At 36.9% G+C, this 18,661-nt stretch overlaps 1 protein-coding gene across 3 annotated transcripts in view; it reads left to right on the top strand.

Annotated features, from left to right (window-relative positions):
* The window catches only part of PTPRQ (protein tyrosine phosphatase receptor type Q), a 114,045-nt gene that overhangs the window by 9,351 nt on the left and 86,033 nt on the right, over positions 1-18,661 (top strand). For 2 of the 3 annotated variants that reach the window (XM_009921855.2, XM_069773417.1), the window contains exons 6-15: positions 233-482; positions 3,654-3,782; positions 4,529-4,675; positions 6,330-6,502; positions 8,882-9,092; positions 10,800-10,952; positions 11,071-11,250; positions 12,703-12,810; positions 15,328-15,609; positions 17,787-17,969. In XM_009921855.2, coding sequence (XP_009920157.2) covers positions 233-482; positions 3,654-3,782; positions 4,529-4,675; positions 6,330-6,502; positions 8,882-9,092; positions 10,800-10,952; positions 11,071-11,250; positions 12,703-12,810; positions 15,328-15,609; positions 17,787-17,969 — 1,816 coding nt within the window. Of the gene's footprint in view, positions 1-232; positions 483-3,653; positions 3,783-4,528; positions 4,676-5,108; positions 5,279-6,329; positions 6,503-8,881; positions 9,093-10,799; positions 10,953-11,070; positions 11,251-12,702; positions 12,811-15,327; positions 15,610-17,786; positions 17,970-18,661 lie in introns of those variants that run through there. The other variant, XM_069773418.1, reaches the window with a different exon arrangement.

Raw genomic sequence — 18,661 nt, 5'->3', positions numbered from 1 at the left:
GTTCAGTCAGATTTGAGATCTTTTGGGATAAGGCAGGAAACTATAATACTGTCACTAATGGGATGTACTAGCAATGTCAACTAATAACCTAACTTTGGAGATTAAAGTATAAAAAGGAGAACCATTTTATGGTAATTGTATTTCAAAGGTGGTCTGCCTTTTTTGATCTACATATGTTTACCATTATAGGTTATAGATGCAGCTTATTATGTTTCATATTTTGTCTTTATAGGATAACAGTGAATCATTTTTGTGGAGTACTACCACTCCTTCAACTACTTTTGGCAAGTCCACAATTCCTTCACGGACTACAGTTACACCAAGTACAGAGGCACCAAGTCAAATGAGCTCTGTTTGGAATGAACCAATTAGTTTTGTTATAACTAACCTCAGGCCATATACCACCTATCTTTTTGAAGTCTCTGCAGTTACCACCGAAGCAGGCTACATTGACAGTGCAATTGTCCGGACACCAGAATCAGGTATATACTGCTTTCAAATGAAAATAAAGTTCTCAGATTTATATGAAAACTTCAAAATATCAATTTGAAGTTATGTTGCAAGACACTTCAGTCTAAATCTGTTTTTATCTGTATCATGCTCTTGTATTTACATGGTTACTTTCATTTTACCTGATCGAATCAACTGTAAGTGTATATAACTATTAATGTATCTAATAATGTACAGTGAGCTGGAGTTCAGTTATTATTAAAAGTCAAAGATACCAAAGTATGCTCAGTACAGATCAATTTTTATGAAAAACTGAGTATGATTTAAGAACTGCAATTAATGGCACAATGGAAAGAGAATTAAAAATACAGGTGAAGGAAAAAGGCGTCAGGCATAGTATTCAAAAAAGTATGTGTATTGTGTACATAGCAATGCACTTAAAGCTTCTTTGCCTTCGTGGAAACATAAGCGGTATAAAGAAAACTCCTGTCCCATGGTTCCTCAGTCTGGACCTATTGCAGAAAGTTTTTCAGTGCTGAAGAAATCTTTAAACACTAGGAAAGTTGATTTTGGATTACCTGCAATGCACCGAGAAGTTAGAATTGGAAATGAAGGTTGTCCAGGAGCAGGAGTTTTATAATGACTTAGGTAGTGGGCAACATTATTAATAGAGCCATAGCAAAAAGGTGTTCTAGAAGAATGTTATTCTGGCTTTCTGTTTGCTAGTACATCACTGCTTTGCCTGACAAAGCTTGATGTTACTGGGTTCCCCTTTCATACATCCAAAATTCATAGCACTGTTCAGATGAAAAGAAATTTAATTCCCTCCTAGCACTGTTCATTTGAATTGCTTTGCTAGAATTTAAATATCCTTAGTTTGCTGTTCTGTCTATGGTTAATGAAGTTTTGGGTAGTGTCTGTTCTAATGATCTCAGGGCTGATTTCCAGTTTATTTTTTACCCTGTTAACATCCTAGGATAGGTACGCTGGTAGTAAGAACACCCTGGAAAGTGATGAAAAGCTTATGCAATGGGGTTTAGTTCTGCCAAAAACATAGAAAGATGTCAGCTGTTTGAAAGACGAGATCTTCAGTCCTTGCGTACCGGCTGCCCGTACAGCCAGGGTTGACCTATTAAAGCATGCTCTGGGAAAAGGGAGGTTGGCTTACTGGTCAGTGTGGGTGGATGTGTGGTGTGCACAGGGCCACAGGCACAGTCAGCACTCATGGCCCAAGCCTCACTAAGTCCTTCCTCTTAGCAGCACACTGGTATGCCCAAGCTTCTGGATCCACCTCTATTAGATCTTCACCTTATGAGCGTTCAGGTGTTTGTTAAAGTGTTCCCCCGAGTCCTGCATGCCTGTGTGCCAAGGACTCTGTCTGGAGGCTGGCTGTAGAGTTGGTTGGTGATTTGTTAGGAAGGCATTACGAGTTAATAGGCATTTTGCCTCATTATTTTTATTTTCTTACCTTTCATTTGCTTCAGTGGGAAAGATGTTTCTACATGCTAAAGTTTGTATTTATCCGTATAGTCTATATAGTAAAATCATGATTTAGGTGTGTTGCTTTGCAATTATTCTAACAGGTTCACCTTCTAGTATCAAGCACCATCATCCAGTCTCTGCAATTCCTGAAATCCACTTCCCTTCTCAAAATGTCTTGGTTCTTACAAGAATCTCTTTAGCATCACACTAGCTACCCCCTCCAAGTTACCAGTTTCTCATATGGCCAAATCCTCCACTGGAGTGTCTGAGATGAGGCTTGAGGGAGAGGAATTGATGGATTATAGTTCGTCATAGCAGGTGGGAGGACGGAGAGTGCATTTATTTCAAATATCACTTTCCTGCTCACACAAGAGCATGACACAGAGTTGTCGTGCCCATTTCGCCAGAGATGAAGGTGATATATGTCCCTACTGTATAGCTCATTGATGTTCCATTTTAAAATGCTAAAAATTATTTCTGTCCCCTCCAACCAGAATTTTCTGAGCCATCCTGAAGCTCTCCTGTGTTGCTGACAATGATGATATTTTTCTTTATTTGATTTTTGAAAAAGAGGCCACTTCTTTAAAGTATTTTAAAATGTTTCATTATAAATATTTTTTGAAAACTCAGCATGCAAATATTTTCTTTGCTCGGGTAGCTGTCAAGGGGATACTTCTACAAAGAGAAAAAGATTTAAACCTTGGAAAAAAAAAAGTGGACTCTTAAGATGATACTTCAGAATTATGTGCAATTGTAGCCGATGCAATTTGCATACTAAGAATGATTAAGTAGTCACTACTGACCAATCTATAGCATATCTTTTAGGAATGACAGGATTTTTTATTTCTTTCATTTGTACATTAGTTTTTACAAAAGGCGATAGTACTTTTTAAGAGTAGTATATTAGTTAACTTGCATATTTGTTTACAGGATCAGTCTATATCTCCATATTGGCATAAATCTCACACATGACATATCGAGACCTGATTTTTGTAGAAATTTATATCAAGCAGTTCCCATAAGTTTACTTGCATATGCAGCATTTTTGAAAATCAAGTTTGTTTTTACTCTATATGGATGTAAAAAATTCCACCTCCTTTAGTTGTCTTTGGATTCAGATTTTAATCTCAGTAGTAATCTCTCATTAACTATCAATGCAATAAGGTATGCTTTGGAAAGGACTCAGATTCCATAATCACTTGAGTATTGGATTCATTTAATTTGTGTGAATAGTTTCATGAAAATAGAAAGTTACTCAAGTATGCAGTGTTTTTGCAAGCTTGGTTCCAGGTTTACCTTTGTGGATAGTAATGTGTATCATTAGTGCTGTCAGAAATCTGTAAGATGAAGTGTTGTCTATATGAACAAAGCATCTATTCAAGAAAAAAACCCACACCCGATGTGAGCTCTGTATTGCTGAGCATCACAATCATATTTGAGCATTTTCTGTATGTAATCTATATCATGATCAAGTCCATGCTGAACTTGGTAGAATCCCTGCCACCCGTGTCTTTTAAGGATTATTTGCATGCTACCAGCTCTCTTGATACCTTAAAAAAGAAATGAAATAAATATGTCATTTTAATGAGAAGTGCTTTTAATGCAGCTTCCCCTCAGAATATTTAATGTTTATGTTTAAAATGAATTGTCTGTTATGTGGTTCTTGGAAATCCTAATATAAATTATTTTATGTTCAAAGACTTTTTCCAATATTGTTTAAGTTCCAGAAGATCCACCACAAAATTTTGCCAAGAGCAACATTACAGCAAAGTCTTTCTCAGTGATGTGGGACCCACCAACCATAGTAACAGGAAAGTTTAGTTACAGAGTTGAGCTGTATGGACCATCTGGTAAGTCTGAATTGATGTTTCTATTTCTTTTTTTTTTTTGTGATTGTTTTCTTCTTAGTGTCCCTGCCAATCAAGAATGAATATTTGAAAGCAGTTCTATGTATCCTTTTTACTATTAGACTTTTCAATAGTTTTTAGATTACTTTTAAGGGAAAGTCTGTCCATAATGAGGAAGAGTGCGCAATTAAATTCATATTAGATATTCTTAAGAGTGGAGGAAACCAACTTTCCTCACTCTTTCAGAGAGATGACAAGCTAGGCTCGCAGCTGAGTTAGGGTGCTTATATATCTAAATCATTCTCTGTTTTTTTACTTTTTTCTCTTTCTGTTAAAGATTTCTGGACGATTTTCATTCCTGTGTAGTATGCAATCAACTGTATGAGTCTGTTTTGATGTTTTTGTATTTTTTTTAACTCAGACATGTATATATAAAGAAATTATCTAGCTGCCTGTAGTTAAGTAAAAAGTTAATGAGCTGCATGCTAATGTTTTTATGGGACCACACAGGAAAAGTAATAGAAATTAGCTTGTAAATGAAATCCCTTCCTCTTGAAACCCGTACCTTCTTGAGGTGGCTTGTTTGTTTGTTTGTTTTTTTCCCCAGACATTCAGTATTATTTCCAACGAAGTTGATGCCAAATGAGATTTTTCACAAAAAGATTTGTCTTTTCATCATTCATCATCCTGGAAAGTAGCTGTGGACTGTTTTTATTTTTGAGCTAGAATCTCTTTATTTTTCATTCCAGGTCATATTCTGGATAACAGCACAAAAGATCATAAGTTTGTATTTAGTAACCTTGTGCCGTTTACAACATATGACGTGTACGTCGGTGCTGAGACAAGTGCTGGAGTGGGGCCAAAGACTAACCTTACAGTTTTCACTCCTGCGGATGGTAAGTAAGCATAGAGAAGTGAAATAAATGGGCTGTACGTGGTAACTGGTTTCAGTTTTCCCTGCAGAGCCTTTTAGGTACTTTGCAAAATAAATAATGGGTGTGTTTTAAGAGTGTTGCAAGAGAGCGATAAAAAGCTAATGAAAGAAATTAGCTGAAAATTTATTATGTCGATTTATTTCTCCATTTTTGTCGAGTTCATACACTGTCACTAAATTTACTTGCTATCAGAAGCCTTCAGAGATTGTGAAAGAAAGGTGGTTTCTGCCTGAATGAAAGTAGTATTTTTAGATACGGTAATTAAGTTGCAGGTCCTGCCCTTACCCGTTAGATGGCAGCAAGTGGAAAAGAAAGAACAGCGCAGAATTCCCCACGGCTAGTTTGTTCAGCCCCAATGTTTCTTATTAAACCTCGTTTGACTAATTTTCACCAAATCTAAGGCCCCATACCAGTCTCTAATGGAGCCACCTTTACCAGGGTCCATAGCTCTGAGGCAGACCCAACAAAGAGATCTTGTCCTGGGGCAGTCAAGTGGTTGGTTCTGCCCCTGAGGCATCTACTCTGTCGTTTGGGAGTTTTGGCTCCCAGTAGTTGACTGACCAAGTGAGAGTCCCTTGCTGTATAGAAATGTGGTTTTATCTTGCATGCATGTGAGATTGTGCAGGATTATTGGTCTGCATCTGAGGATGCAACCAGAAAAAATTGAGAATCAGGTGTGTAATAGGCAGGCAGTTTCAAGATGGTTATTTGTGTTACATTTATGCCACACAGCACAAATTTAGAAAATATCTTAATCAGTGATTGCTGCAATGCTTGCCGTCAAGGTGTAACAGCAAGAGGAACGCCTATCCTTATTTATCACATTCTTTCCTGGAGTATCTGCTTTTGTGCTCTCAGAGACAATTTCCAGAGATGGCCTGCCTCAGTGCAGTCATGCTCACCTCTTGTCTGAACTCACTGTCAGAAGCCAAAGGGGAATTCGGTGGTTTGTTTTTTTTTTTTTTTTTCTGGGAGTGACATAGAATGTTGCATTTTAATGTCAAATCTACAAATCTTCGTTATGCAAGTAATTTCAAGTTTTTCTTTTTCTAAGGTATATTAGGACAAAATTATTTTTCATATAAAATCTGAATATCATTCTACTGAATATAAATGTATCTGATCTCTGGCAGTCCTGCATAAAGTACAGTATCATTATTACTGCATAGTTAAAGAAGAAATCGAACCAAAACCTGTTATAAAAGGGAATTGAACAAGATGTATCACATTCATTATTTTGCTTTCAGCTTTTTACTTCATTCTTGTATGGTTTTGATGAATTGAGAATTAAGCTTTCATTTTCAATATACTTAAGCAAAGGTCTGCTTGCTTCCAGTCACTGACTTCAGTGGAACTCTCCTGATTTACATCATCTTAGGATCTGACCATATTCATACATATGTCATATATGTCAAAAAACTGTGTGCATATTTTTAGAACTGTAACTTGTTTGCTAAGAAAACCTGTGAAGTAACTCTGTACCTGCACAGGCGCAACTCAAAAGATAAGGATGTGAAATTTGATTAAATGCCTATTGTACTTTGCACACAGTGCTGAAAGAGCTTGCAATAATCACAGATGTTTAATTAAAACAAGTTTCTTCTTGAATATTTAGTGCCAGGTGCTGTATCAGATTTACATCTGGCAGAAGTGGAAGCCACATATATAAAAATTGTTTGGAGGAAGCCACGACAACCAAATGGAATCATTACCCAGTACAGAGTTAAAGTACATGTGCAGGAAACAGAGGTAACTCTGGAAAACACTATTCTTGAAGGAAAAAATAAGGTATTCAGTGGGTTTTTTTAATATGGATTTCTTTGCTAGATTAAATTTGCTTCTCTGCCTTATCTGATAGGTAGGGAATATGGAATTAGCCACCACAGATGACATGTCAATGCTTTTAAGGGCCACCTTCCTCACCCCACCCTCTTTCTCTGGCTGGGTTTTAAAGAGATTCCAATAATGCTGTTTCCACAACATGAGAACAATAAATAATTCTGGCAGAATTATCCAGACTGTCTTAGCTACTAAAGGCAGGAAGCCGTAGCCCACAGTCTTATCCTTTCTAGCCCTTGAGGTTTTTGGAGCATAGGGTGACCTAACAATAAGAGTACAGATTTAGGTGTACTCAGGCGAACTCCTAGAAGATATGGGTATGAATCCTACGGAGAAGTGAATTCAACAGAAGTCTCCCAAGGCTCGTTAAGTTATACTTTCTGCCCCCATTTGTATCCTTGAATTTACATGTCTGATACTACATGCTGAACTCCATGCTATGGTTGTATACTAAGGATATCTGTGCACATCTACCAGATCAAATCTTTTAGGGGACTTACGCTGTCAGTCAGTCTAGCTTCTGGATTTTGGGTGCTGAGATGCTCTACATGCTTAGGTGGGGCAGCTCTGAGCATGCAGCACAGAACTGTGGAGCCCTAGCAAACATTCAGCTCAGGATTGAGTGCTTTCTGAGGTAGGGCTTTTTGGTCTGAATTTTGAACATAGGTGCCGAAAGTTTGCATAATACCTTTTTTTTAGACAATGATGTCTTTCTCTGATCTGATACAGAATCTAAGTTTTTGATGTAGAGCTCAATGAAGGAGTTTGCTTTCAAGTTGAATGGTATACATTAAATAGAGCCCTGGAGCCAAACATTAAATAAAGAGTATGGGAAAAAAAAATGAGGATAAGGATCCATTCATTAAAACAGGCAAGCTTCCTTGGAAAATGAAAGTATATAACTATAATTAAAGATTGTATCGTAGTACAGACACAGAAGAAATGAAAATTGTCTGCACAAACATGTTTTAATGATGGGATTTCCTAATTTTTGAGTTCTTAGTGTAGCATCATTGCTGCTTTATTATAGTTCCTTGAATGTAATTTTCTAATTAAAAACCAAACCAAATCATAATAAACATTGCTTTATTTAGAACCCCATTGACCCAAGCTTAGACCATCTACAGGATTTGAACTGGCAGATCCACAGTGCTAACGGTAGTCAATAACTAGTAGCAATAAAAACCTGTTGCCTTATATGTGGAAAAGCCTCAGAAGCAAAAAGTATTTCCACGTGGGTTACTATTTTGCTATGAAATGTTGGTGAAGATGAGTCATGTATATCTTTTACCTGTTGGTACTTAGGTGAGATTGATGCTGTATCTCTGCCTGTGGTTAATCCCCCCTAGTTGAAGCAGTAAAAAAAGCTGCTTTGCCCTCTCTCCACCCAGAGTCTGTAGGGAGAGACCTAATGTGTATGAGTTACATCACTGTAAAAGCATCTCTTTTTGGCAGTGAAGTGGGCCATATGTGTGAGTGGGGAGTGTTCACAGATGACAGCAGAACAATTTAAAGACACTAGAGTCCTGGATTCGGTCCCAGATTCTGAAGGGGCATAATGCTCTAGTGCTTACACACTATTTTGTACCTATGCTCTAGCCTCTCTGTCTTTTCTCTTCTGCTTTTGTTGTTCCTCTCTTTGTAGTTCTTGCTCCCCTTACATCTACTGCCAGCCCTTTCCAACATTTGTCTTTTGCCCCTTCTGTCCTATGGACCTCTGTATCACTTATCTCCCTTTCACTCTCCCTTTTCACATATATACTCCCTTATTTTCCCTCTTCCCTTTATTTCATTAGCTTCTGTTTTTCTCTCTCTCCCCTTATTCCCTCTCAGTGATCTAGTCAACATGTTATTCCTTTTCTTCAGGGCCTAGTAGGGGTATCTGAAGCCCTCTTCTTTTCAGTGCCTGCAACCCCGTTTCAGAACATGCTTAGTACAAATGGAATCTCCCAGGCTCAAACATATATCTATTCAATGTAACTCCAAGGATACAGCATTCAAGTTAAAGGCCTTGCTCTAAAATTGCCACTTTACTATAAAAAACATATTTTAAAAAATAAAAAAAAAGAATGTGGTGTTTAAAAAATAAAAATTAATAAAAGGTTGCAGGTTACTGGCAGCTGAGCTTTTTCATGAGAAATATTGTATTGTTCAAAGTTAATTATTGTTGTAATGAAAGATAATGTTTGTATGCCAACATTTATATAGTGTGTGTGTAGATATATATGCACAAATATACAAACACTATTTCTATATTATATATTAATTTAATTAAATAATTTAGTGATGACGAGGTCTGTGATTTATTTTTACATTTCTGATTTTTAGTATTTGATTGATTCTTTGGAATCATATATGATAAATGAAAACATCAAACCTTCTCCCACTTGGAATTCAGTGGAAACAGCCAATGAATTATATGAAGGTTCAGCTGAAATGTTTTCCAGCATTCAGACAGCTTCCCCAGTAATATTTACAAGTGTATCTGGTGATGATTTACCTGCTATAAATGGAGCTGCAAAATTGCTTTCTGCTTTGGGTAAGATATTTTAGGGTATTTATCTACTTGCTCCTTTGTTCTGAAGGACCCCCATCACTGTCCCAGATATGATCTTTAGCACATGGTTCAAGCAAATTATGAATGGGTCATTTGCTGGAGTCGGATTTTTTTACTACCAAATAACCTTCTGAAGCAAATGGGAATGCCACACAGGCAGGAACTAGCCCCTTGTCACCCAGCTGACCTTCTTCCTAGTGAAAGGAGCACCAGAAAGCCATCAGCCAAGCTGCATAGACAATCAGTTATTACAGTTGCCAAAGCAGGTGTGATTGTCAGGGATTAACATATCTCCAAGCCCTTCAGAGACCTTGATTTCTCTAAGCCTTTTGACTAATAGGTTTTCAAATGTCAGTGAAGGTAAATAGGTCAAAAAGTTACAAATTTGCTATATGGGTGACAAACAGGTGGAGATGACCCCATGACATGGTGATGTCATTAGTGTGTACACTTGTTCTGTATTATCAATGGACCAGTGTTTCTTTACCAAGTATGGATATTTACAAATCATTAAGCAGGCCTCCGTTGACAGGCAGGAACTTAAAATACCACTCTAGATTTTTACAGTGAGTTTTGAACTGTGGGGAGAAAGTCAAGTTGGTTTTTTTTATTAAAGAAGTCACCAAATTCCTCCATGTACACCAGTATCTAAAATGAGAATTCAATCCATTAGTCTAAACTACAGTGGATCTTTTCTGTACTTTATTAATCCTGAAGAATCTTCTTCGTCATACAGAGAAAACGTACAGTGCTTTAAATGTGAATCTTCTTTTTACAGCCTCATTCAGGTTGAGGTATTGAGTTGCTAAAAGATGTCTGTATTGCTGAAAAATTGATTTCAGACAGCATCTCTTGTAATCTAGCATACCAGTATTATTTTATAGTAGTTGTTATAGTAGTTAAAGCTGTTGACAGCCAAATTTTCAACAGGGTCTGCTGATTTTTAGATGCCTTCATTTTAATGCTGGTCTTGCAAAAACTCTGAGGCTTATACTTAGATATGTGAAGCACCCACACGTTTTCATGTTGCAGAGGCATAATGGCTGCTTTATAATGTGATTTTGAGTAGCACAGATGGATTGCAGTGGACTGAACTTTATTGTAGATGCACCAAAAACTTTTTGTGGGCATGCATGACTTCTTCAGTCTGCTGGCCACAACTCTTCTGCTAAAAATACCAGTGTGAAAGGATCTGTGAGGGCAGACAATTCAAGTACAGTTATTATAGCACCGTTGGGAGGGCAAGGAAGAGGGAATCTGTCTTTCTCAATTAAAAAACAAAATTTAAAACAAAACTAAAAGCTCCACCAACCTAGGATCCATGGTTCTGAAGTCACTGGAGATACTAGGCCATATACAAATATGCCTTTTCCTAGTTCCTAGGGGATTTCTCTCAAAATTTTTTGGAGATAACTGTCAGTATAAACCTCATGGTTCTAGTTCTTGCCCATTCATTCTTTCATCTAGCCAATCTATCTATTGTACACATGAAAATGGACTTATAATAGCCTCTCCTTGACTGAGTTAGGAGGTGGAGTGTAAACTTTTCTTTATATTTTTGTAATTGCCTAGAAAGTTAATTCTTTTGCAATAAAATAGTTCCAGGTCACTGTGTCAAAGTGAGTTTAGAATGCAAAAGAAAAAAATGAGTTTACGAGTAAGTAATTATTTCTCTCCGTTTAATCACAGATAATCAGTATACCATTAACATTTTGGCTGAAGAACTGTCCTATGTTATAAAGGGCCTTGCACCTTTCACAGACTACACAATCAGTGTGTCTGCTTTCACTGCTGTTGGAGAAGGACCAGCAGACGTTCTTACAGTCAGGACACATGAACAAGGTAAAATGTTGTAAGTCTGATACTATCAAACTTAGCATATGTGACTTCTTTCACTGAACATTTTAAATTCTGTTTTATCATTCATTTACTTACTTATATTTTTCTGTTTTCATTTCAGTTCCAAGCTCAGTACAAAATATATCTTACAAGAATATTAGCTCCTCCTCTGTTTTGCTGTATTGGGATCCTCCAGCAAATCCCAATGGGAAGATCATTCATTATACTGTTTATGCCATGGAACTGGATACAAAACAAGCATTCCACACAACAACTTCAAACAACAGCTTACTTATGACAGGTACATTGTCATTTGATTAAAAAAAAGAAAATTGCAAATACATTACAGAAAATTATTTTTTCCAACTTTATGTAATGTAGCCATTCATCAGGTAGGTGGACCAGATCTCCCCCATCCACACACATACACACACACACACACACACCCCCCCCCCAACTGCATGCGAAAGCAAAGTTGGGACACTACTGACAGACTTGTCTACTGTGGAGGGGTACGTAGGGAATGTGAGATGGGAGAAGAGGACTAGGTAAGACAAGCAGTAATTTGTGAAATGCGCCAAGTAGTAATTTGTGAAATGTACTGAGTAGTAATTTGTGAAATGGATTTCTCCTTGGAATTTTTTCCTTAACCTCTTCCTTCCACATAGGAAAATATTCCTAAATTGTCAATTCTTTTTCAGACTTGAATTTTTTTCACAGTATTTGTCTGACTTTAGTAATAATTTTCTTCTTTTAAGGTGATAATTTTGATAGTAATTGAAGAAAATGCGTTCCTCATGGGGTTTCAGGCATTTATTTATGCTAATCAGTGTCCTGCTTTTGGCTGCGATAGAGTTAATTTTCTTTCTAGTAGCTGGTATAGTGTTATGTTTTGGGTTTATTATGAAAATAATGTTAATAACACACTGACGTTCTCTGTTGCTAAGTAGTGTTTAGACTAAGTCAAGGATTTTTCAGCTTCTCATGCCCAGCCAGCAAGAAGGCTGGAGGGGCACAAGGAGTTGGGAGGGGACACAGCCAGGACAGCTGACCCAAACTGGCCAACGGGGTATTCCATACCATGTGATGTCATGCCCAGTATATAAACTGGGGGGAGTTGGCCAGGGTAGGGGGGTGCAGATTGCTGCTTGGGAACTAACTGGGTATTGATCGGCGAGTGGTGAGCAATTGTGATTCATTGTGCATCACTTGTTTTGTATAACCAATTCTTTTATTACTATTATTGTAATTTTTTAATTATTGTTGTAGTTGTTATTGTTGTTATTATTTTCTTCCTTTCTGTCCTATTAAACTGTCTCTATCTCAGCCCATGAGTTTTATTTTTTTTTTCCTTGGTTGTCTCCCCCATCCCACTAGGTGTGGGCGGGAGTGAGTGAGTGGCTGCGTGGTTCTTAGTTGCTGGCTGGGGTTAAACCACAACACAGAGTAATGCATATAGAATAAAAACATATATTTGGATGTACACATACACATCTTTTGTCTTGACAGATAAATTCTTAAAGCTATTTACAGGGTTGAAGCTGGTTGACTTATTTCAAAATCTGTTGATTTGACTAAGTGCTTATTTGGGTCTCCCCATATGAATGGTATTATACATATTCTGCCTTTTAGGTAACAAATGTGTATCAAAAACTCTTAGAACAGTAGCCTTCTTTATAGTTTTGTAAGTAGCTATGAGGAAAAAATATGTTTAAGAAGTCAACAGTCAAGATTTTTTACTTAATCTTTTTAGGTTTAAAAAAGTACACAAATTATAAAATGAGAGTTGCAGCCTCTACGACAATTGGAGAAAGTGCTTTGTCTGAAGAGAATGATGTTTTCGTGAGAACCCCTGAAGATGGTAAATACATTCTTTGCAATAATGATTTGATTTCTGTATTTAAGTTTGCACTTGTTCAGAAGACTGGGCACATACATAACAGGGGAAGAAAGTGTATGAATAAAATCAATGTTTGTTGAAATTATTAGTCTTCTATCAGTCAGTGACTGTGTTCAGCCCATTTTTATGTAAGTACTAGAAATAAGCATGAAAGCTGCAGCATGACCAGCAATCAGCTAATCTCAACTCTGACAGACAAATGGGAAGAAAGCTGCAGAGCTGAGGTTCCTTCACTGAAAACAGTGTGTCCCTAGACCCCATCTAAACCATTAAACCATAATCAATTATCTTTGGGACTGCAGCTTATCCTTTTTTTTATGTTATCATATGGAAATTAGGTTGGTTTTGAAGCATCTATAAATGGCAGCTTTCAACAATTCAGATGCCATATTGCTGTCTATAAGCAGAGCTGCTGATAAAGTGAGGGGTTTTTACACTGCATGGTATTATATGCAGTTGTTTTCGTACAGGTTTGGGGCTCTATTCATTTTAAGACTGATCAATAGTTTTAATGTAGGGTATAACACTACTTTATGAAGATTTCTGGATCTTGCTTTCTTGCTTGCAAGGCAGTCTCCACCCATGAAGGCACAGGGGCAGTAGCTGGAGTTGCCATCGGCCTCTGCAAAGAGAACATGGGAATCTGATTTACAGAGCAGAGTCATGAGTATTAAACCTTAGCTTTTCTCATTTGTATCAGGTTTATATTTTCACTGGTTTCAGCAAAGTTATTTCCAGTTTTTACCGAAGTAATAAAGAAGGTAATTGTCCAGTTGTCATATATCTCTCTCATTGCCAAATATGCTACAATACAGGAAACATAATTAAGTGAGAATAAAAGAGAGCAAAGGATTACAGGATTAAAAATCATGGTGATTTATGAAGCTTAGATGATTTGAATAATCAACCAAAATCTCAAATTAAACAGTGACATTTTAAGTGCTTGTAAATTTTTTTAAAGGTTGTAAGCTTCTATGCTGTTAGTTTTTTGCAGGGGAAGGGCATATCACAAGAACAGAAAATTACCTATCTAAATATGTTTTTCTCTGAAAGCTTACAGTTCCTTGCCTTTGAGCATTACAGAAATTTGTTCAGAGTAGAGTTGCAGTCCAACAGTTGATCCATCGGTAAGAGATGCATGCAAGTCTTGAGGAAACTATTGAGAAGACCACCAATAATTCCTGCCTTTTCATAAGGCTATGTGTAATTACTCCTGTCATCTTCTTGTTCTTTAGTTTTCCTGAGGTAATTCAGGTTGAGATTCATGTCTCCTAACTTTAGCCAAGCTAGGAGTGACAACTAGTTTGACTCTTGAAAAGAGAGATACCTCCAAATAAAAGATTCACTACATCTATCTTAGATAACTTATGTTACGATAGAAGATACTAGGCTGTTGCATTTAAATATTTTACCATGACAGATAAATTGCAAAATGCATTTCAATTTAAAATTAAGCTTCTTCACATGGGAAATATCCATGTGGGCAGTCTTGTCATCCAGAGTAGTGATCTGTTACAGTTAATACTTTTCACTCATGGGCTCAGAAATCAGGAATGAAAGTGGTTTGTGAGACCTTTAGGACAAAAGAATTCATGATAAACTCTGAAATATCTGGATATAGGTATTTGTACAGAAACTGAATCACATAATCCTGGGTTCTTAGTACATTTTTTTAAAACTTTACAGGCAGGTTATTTCGGGGGTGAAGTGATGAAGCCTTCGGAGGAATCAGGGTTGACATTCAGAGCTGATTTTATTCATAAGTGCAGCCCACACTCCTTCAACACTTCCATGCATTATTAGCTCACTGGACTCACATGCACTCATGTTGCCAGTAGATTGAGCCAACACACTGCCCTGGAGCTGGACTTGTTTTGTGCATGACCTTCACACCAGTGCATGCGAGATTTACACTGGGGTCTTCATGGTCATCAATTAGCAGCTCTATCAGTAAACTAAAGGGAATTTAGTTACAGTGCATACAGTCCTTTTCTTGGTTCAGTGCTTGGTTGAGTGAAATAAGATGGGTGGCTATTTAAGAAGAAAGCAGTAAGAAGCTGGCATTCAGCTAAATTTAAAGAACCTGAATTTGAGGAAGACAGTAAGAGGATTTGAAGGATCAGTCTGCATGAAAGCATTAGACAGGAGAGATTTTTTTCTTAATAAATGCAGTTTTGGATAGATTTATAAGTGGATGAGAAAAGAAACTCCAGAAAAGTTGAAGTTTCTGGGATGCAAAAAGATGCCCGGTTTTATGAATGAAAAAGAAGACATGCTGAAATTAACTAAGATAAAAAATGGTAAGGCTTTGAGAAGGAGAGTGAGTGAGTAAGTGACTGACTGACTACTGACTGTAGCCCTTTTGGTACAGTTAGCTAATTTAAATGTTAGGATCCAATAGGTTTATGAGATCGGTCCTATATTCAATTAACTGAAAGTCTCAGAGGGGTTTTTTTCTCTTTGATTTCTGTATTGCAGAACCAGACTCCCCACCCCAAAATGTAGAGTTAATAAATGTAACTGCAACAGAAATAAATCTGAGATGGTTACCACCTGAGCAGCCTAATGGTCTCATAACTCACTATGAAGTTCTGTACAGTGATTCCAATGATTTATTTATTAAAAATGCCTCATCTACAAGTATGTCACTAAGCAAAATGAAGCCATATACTCTCTATAACATCTCTGTAAGGGCATTCACCAGACTTGGCCATGGGAATCAGTCATCTTTCCCACTTCTGGTGAGAACTTCTGAAACTGGTGAGTATATAGTTTTTTTAAAAAATGTAAATTTTCCACAGTCAACTGCTTTATGGTGACCTTTGATGCCCCGGAGATCAGTTTAATTAATTTTAAAAGTATGTGTTTGGTTTGCAAAGCAGTATGTTTGAACCCTGTTTTCTCTTTTATATACAAAGCAAAAATAAGGAAATAGTAAGGAGGATTAAGAAGTACAGAAAAAAGTGAAGTTTTATGCCTGATGGGCTTCATATATTTTACTATTTGTCCTTGAAGATTCCTTGTGCCTTGCAGGAAAATAATTTTTTTGTATGAAAGGTGGGGTTTCATAAAGTGAGTGCAATTTGGAATTCAAGTTATGAACTGAAATTTTATAAGAATTCAACCCTAATGGTTAAAAAAAACCCCCCAGAATTCACAGATAAGTGCTCTTTTGTAGCAGGCAAAGTTGTTTATGTTACTAGAAATATTTTGGAGAAGGTACAGATAAAACAAAATCACAGATGATTAGAGTAGATGCGTTTTTTCCAAGAAAGGAAAGTAAATTTAGAAGTGAGGACTGGGAAGGATGAACATTAAAGAGGTATAACAAGGCATAGGAAAAGAATTGAAATAAATAAGTAGCTGTAAGGTAGGACAGGGGGTCATTAAACTTTCAATGGAGCTAAACAGGAGAGGCATTGGAGAAAAAAACTGAAGATAATGATTTATATGGAGGAATAGATGTTTGGGTTAAGCTGTAGACTCAGGAATGAAAGGTGGCTGGGGAGACAGATGTGAAGCTTAGTTTCCTTTAGGACTCATCCATATCCAGGTAGCACTGGTATGATGATCATCCTTTTTGGGGGGCCTTTTGCCATCTTCACTAATTTGCTACCTCAGACAAGTGCCTACTTTATCTATACCTAGAGCTAGCCCTGGAACTAAGCATGCTCTATTTATCACATTTTTCTCAGTAAGGAAAGACATGCATGTACTGATGTCTCTCAGAAGGGGCAGGGAGATGCTTTGGCTGTTATTGTTAAGACACAGTGGAATCACTATGAGCTCCTTCTCCTCCTTGTTTCTGAAATGAACTTTTATTTTCCCTGTGTGAAGTAGTCGTGGTCTAGGCCTGCCTAACAAGTCAAGCTCTTAAGGAACAGGGACGCAAACACCTAGTTTTTAGACTAAATGAAACAGTAGTCATAACAGAAGCACCAAACTAGCTCTGTCAAGACATTGTGCTACATTTGAGGATTTTTTTTTGGTCAGATACCATAGGTATGTAGGCACCTGCCCAACTGATACAATGTCCTTAGATATAACCTTTTTTATTGCTCTCTTTAACAGACAGCTATCTTTTGTCTAAGTTGTATTTTAAGGCAGTTCTTTCTCAGTGCCTAACTCCCCTGACACTCAGAACAAAAATTTGAATTCCAGCTGCCTGTGATAGAGATGAGAAGCTGCAAAAACACTGTCTGAGATGAGAAGAATAAAACCAAGGGAGGATCTGGAGAATAGAGCATTTTGAGTGAACACAACCGATTAATGGGCTAGTGTGTTTGAAGAGCTCTTGGGAGTTCTCTGTTACCGTTCCGCCATGAAATTAGGCTGAATTGTGGGCTGATTTCACTGCCTCTCATGGCACTTATCCCCTTTCTGGATATTGCTTAAGCAGAAATAATTTGGTTTTTTGAATGCAGGGTTTCATCAAATGTCAGTACAGTTATAAGAATGTTTAGGACATCCTAAAAACATGTCCCTGCCTTACTTGACCTTTTGGGAAAATTTTTCTGTCATTGTATGATTATGATTTTCTGGAGTAACATATATTATGCTATCAGGCCAGTTTTGGATAATGGAAAACATACTTGTGTATCTGTTTGGTGACAGACAGACACATGCACACAAAAACCTTCTAACAGAAGGAAGTTTAGTGTCATGCTCCACATTTTTTCATCTGGCATGTTAAGATGATTTTCATCTTTTTTTTTTTCTTTTTTTTTTTAAATTACCTGTACCTTGTTGTTACAGTGTGTGTCTGTCATGTGGTTTTGGTCTTCCAATTCAGCCTCTTTTAAAATTTATTTTATACAAAAAGTAGGATAAAAATCCAAATGTTTATAATGTGTTTCATTTAAAAAAGTTTAAGAAAATGCTTAACAAATCAATGAAACTGACTGAAATCTTCTATCAGTCTAAATTTTGTCTTCTAGTTCCTGATTCTGCACCAGAAAACATAACCTATAGGAACATCTCATCCATGGAAATTGAACTATCATTTTATCCACCATCCATTCCCAATGGAATCATACAGACTTACACAATATATCTCAAGAGGACTAATGGAACTGAGCAAAGAGTCATAAACACTACTCTTCTGACGCTACGTATTACAGGCCAGTATATAATGTTTGGGAACTTATGTCAACTGTAAATTGTTCTGAGAAGGGATCAACAGACTGATGCAAATCAATTAGTTCACTGGTTGGACATGATCCTTCTTGTCCTTATATAAAGTTATATGCTACCTGTCCTGAGAAATAGCCTGTTGTGTCCTGCTGTAATGTGGTGGAACAGGCCACGAATGGTATAGAGTCTGACATATATCTGGTTTTTATTGTATTTTAGATGTTTATTATTATACTGTATTTTAGATGTTTAAAGTACAAGGAACTTCAATAGATTTCTTTGCATATATATCACTGTAACAAAGTAAACACTCAAGTCACCTATATATCTTTCTGATCTTATTCTGGATAAAAATAAATACTTCCCTTTCCACTCACCTTTGCATCTTTTGCTATATTCTGTCATTATTACTGAGGTATGACACAGCAGTTAATGCTGGGAGCTCAGTACCTTAACCAGTAAATTTTCAGAGTGCAGCTAAGGACAAACTATAAAGCATTCTAGGAATATGAAGTATAAACTGGTAATTAGGGCTTTGCCCCTTCTTTTGTTCATGCAGAATACTTTGTGTTCAAGTTTTCCTAATGCTTATTTCGGTCTCTAAAGACACAGATCAGTGTAAGTGATGGGCTTATTCAGCACTTCAAACTACTTATGGTCCATTAAAAAATCTAATTTA

The sequence above is a fragment of the Haliaeetus albicilla genome, chromosome 28 (genome assembly GCF_947461875.1).
Source record: "Haliaeetus albicilla chromosome 28, bHalAlb1.1, whole genome shotgun sequence".
Classification (NCBI taxonomy): Eukaryota; Metazoa; Chordata; class Aves; order Accipitriformes; family Accipitridae; genus Haliaeetus; species Haliaeetus albicilla.
The sequence above is the reverse complement of the archived record's forward strand: the minus strand, read 5'-3'. Positions and strand labels throughout refer to the sequence as shown.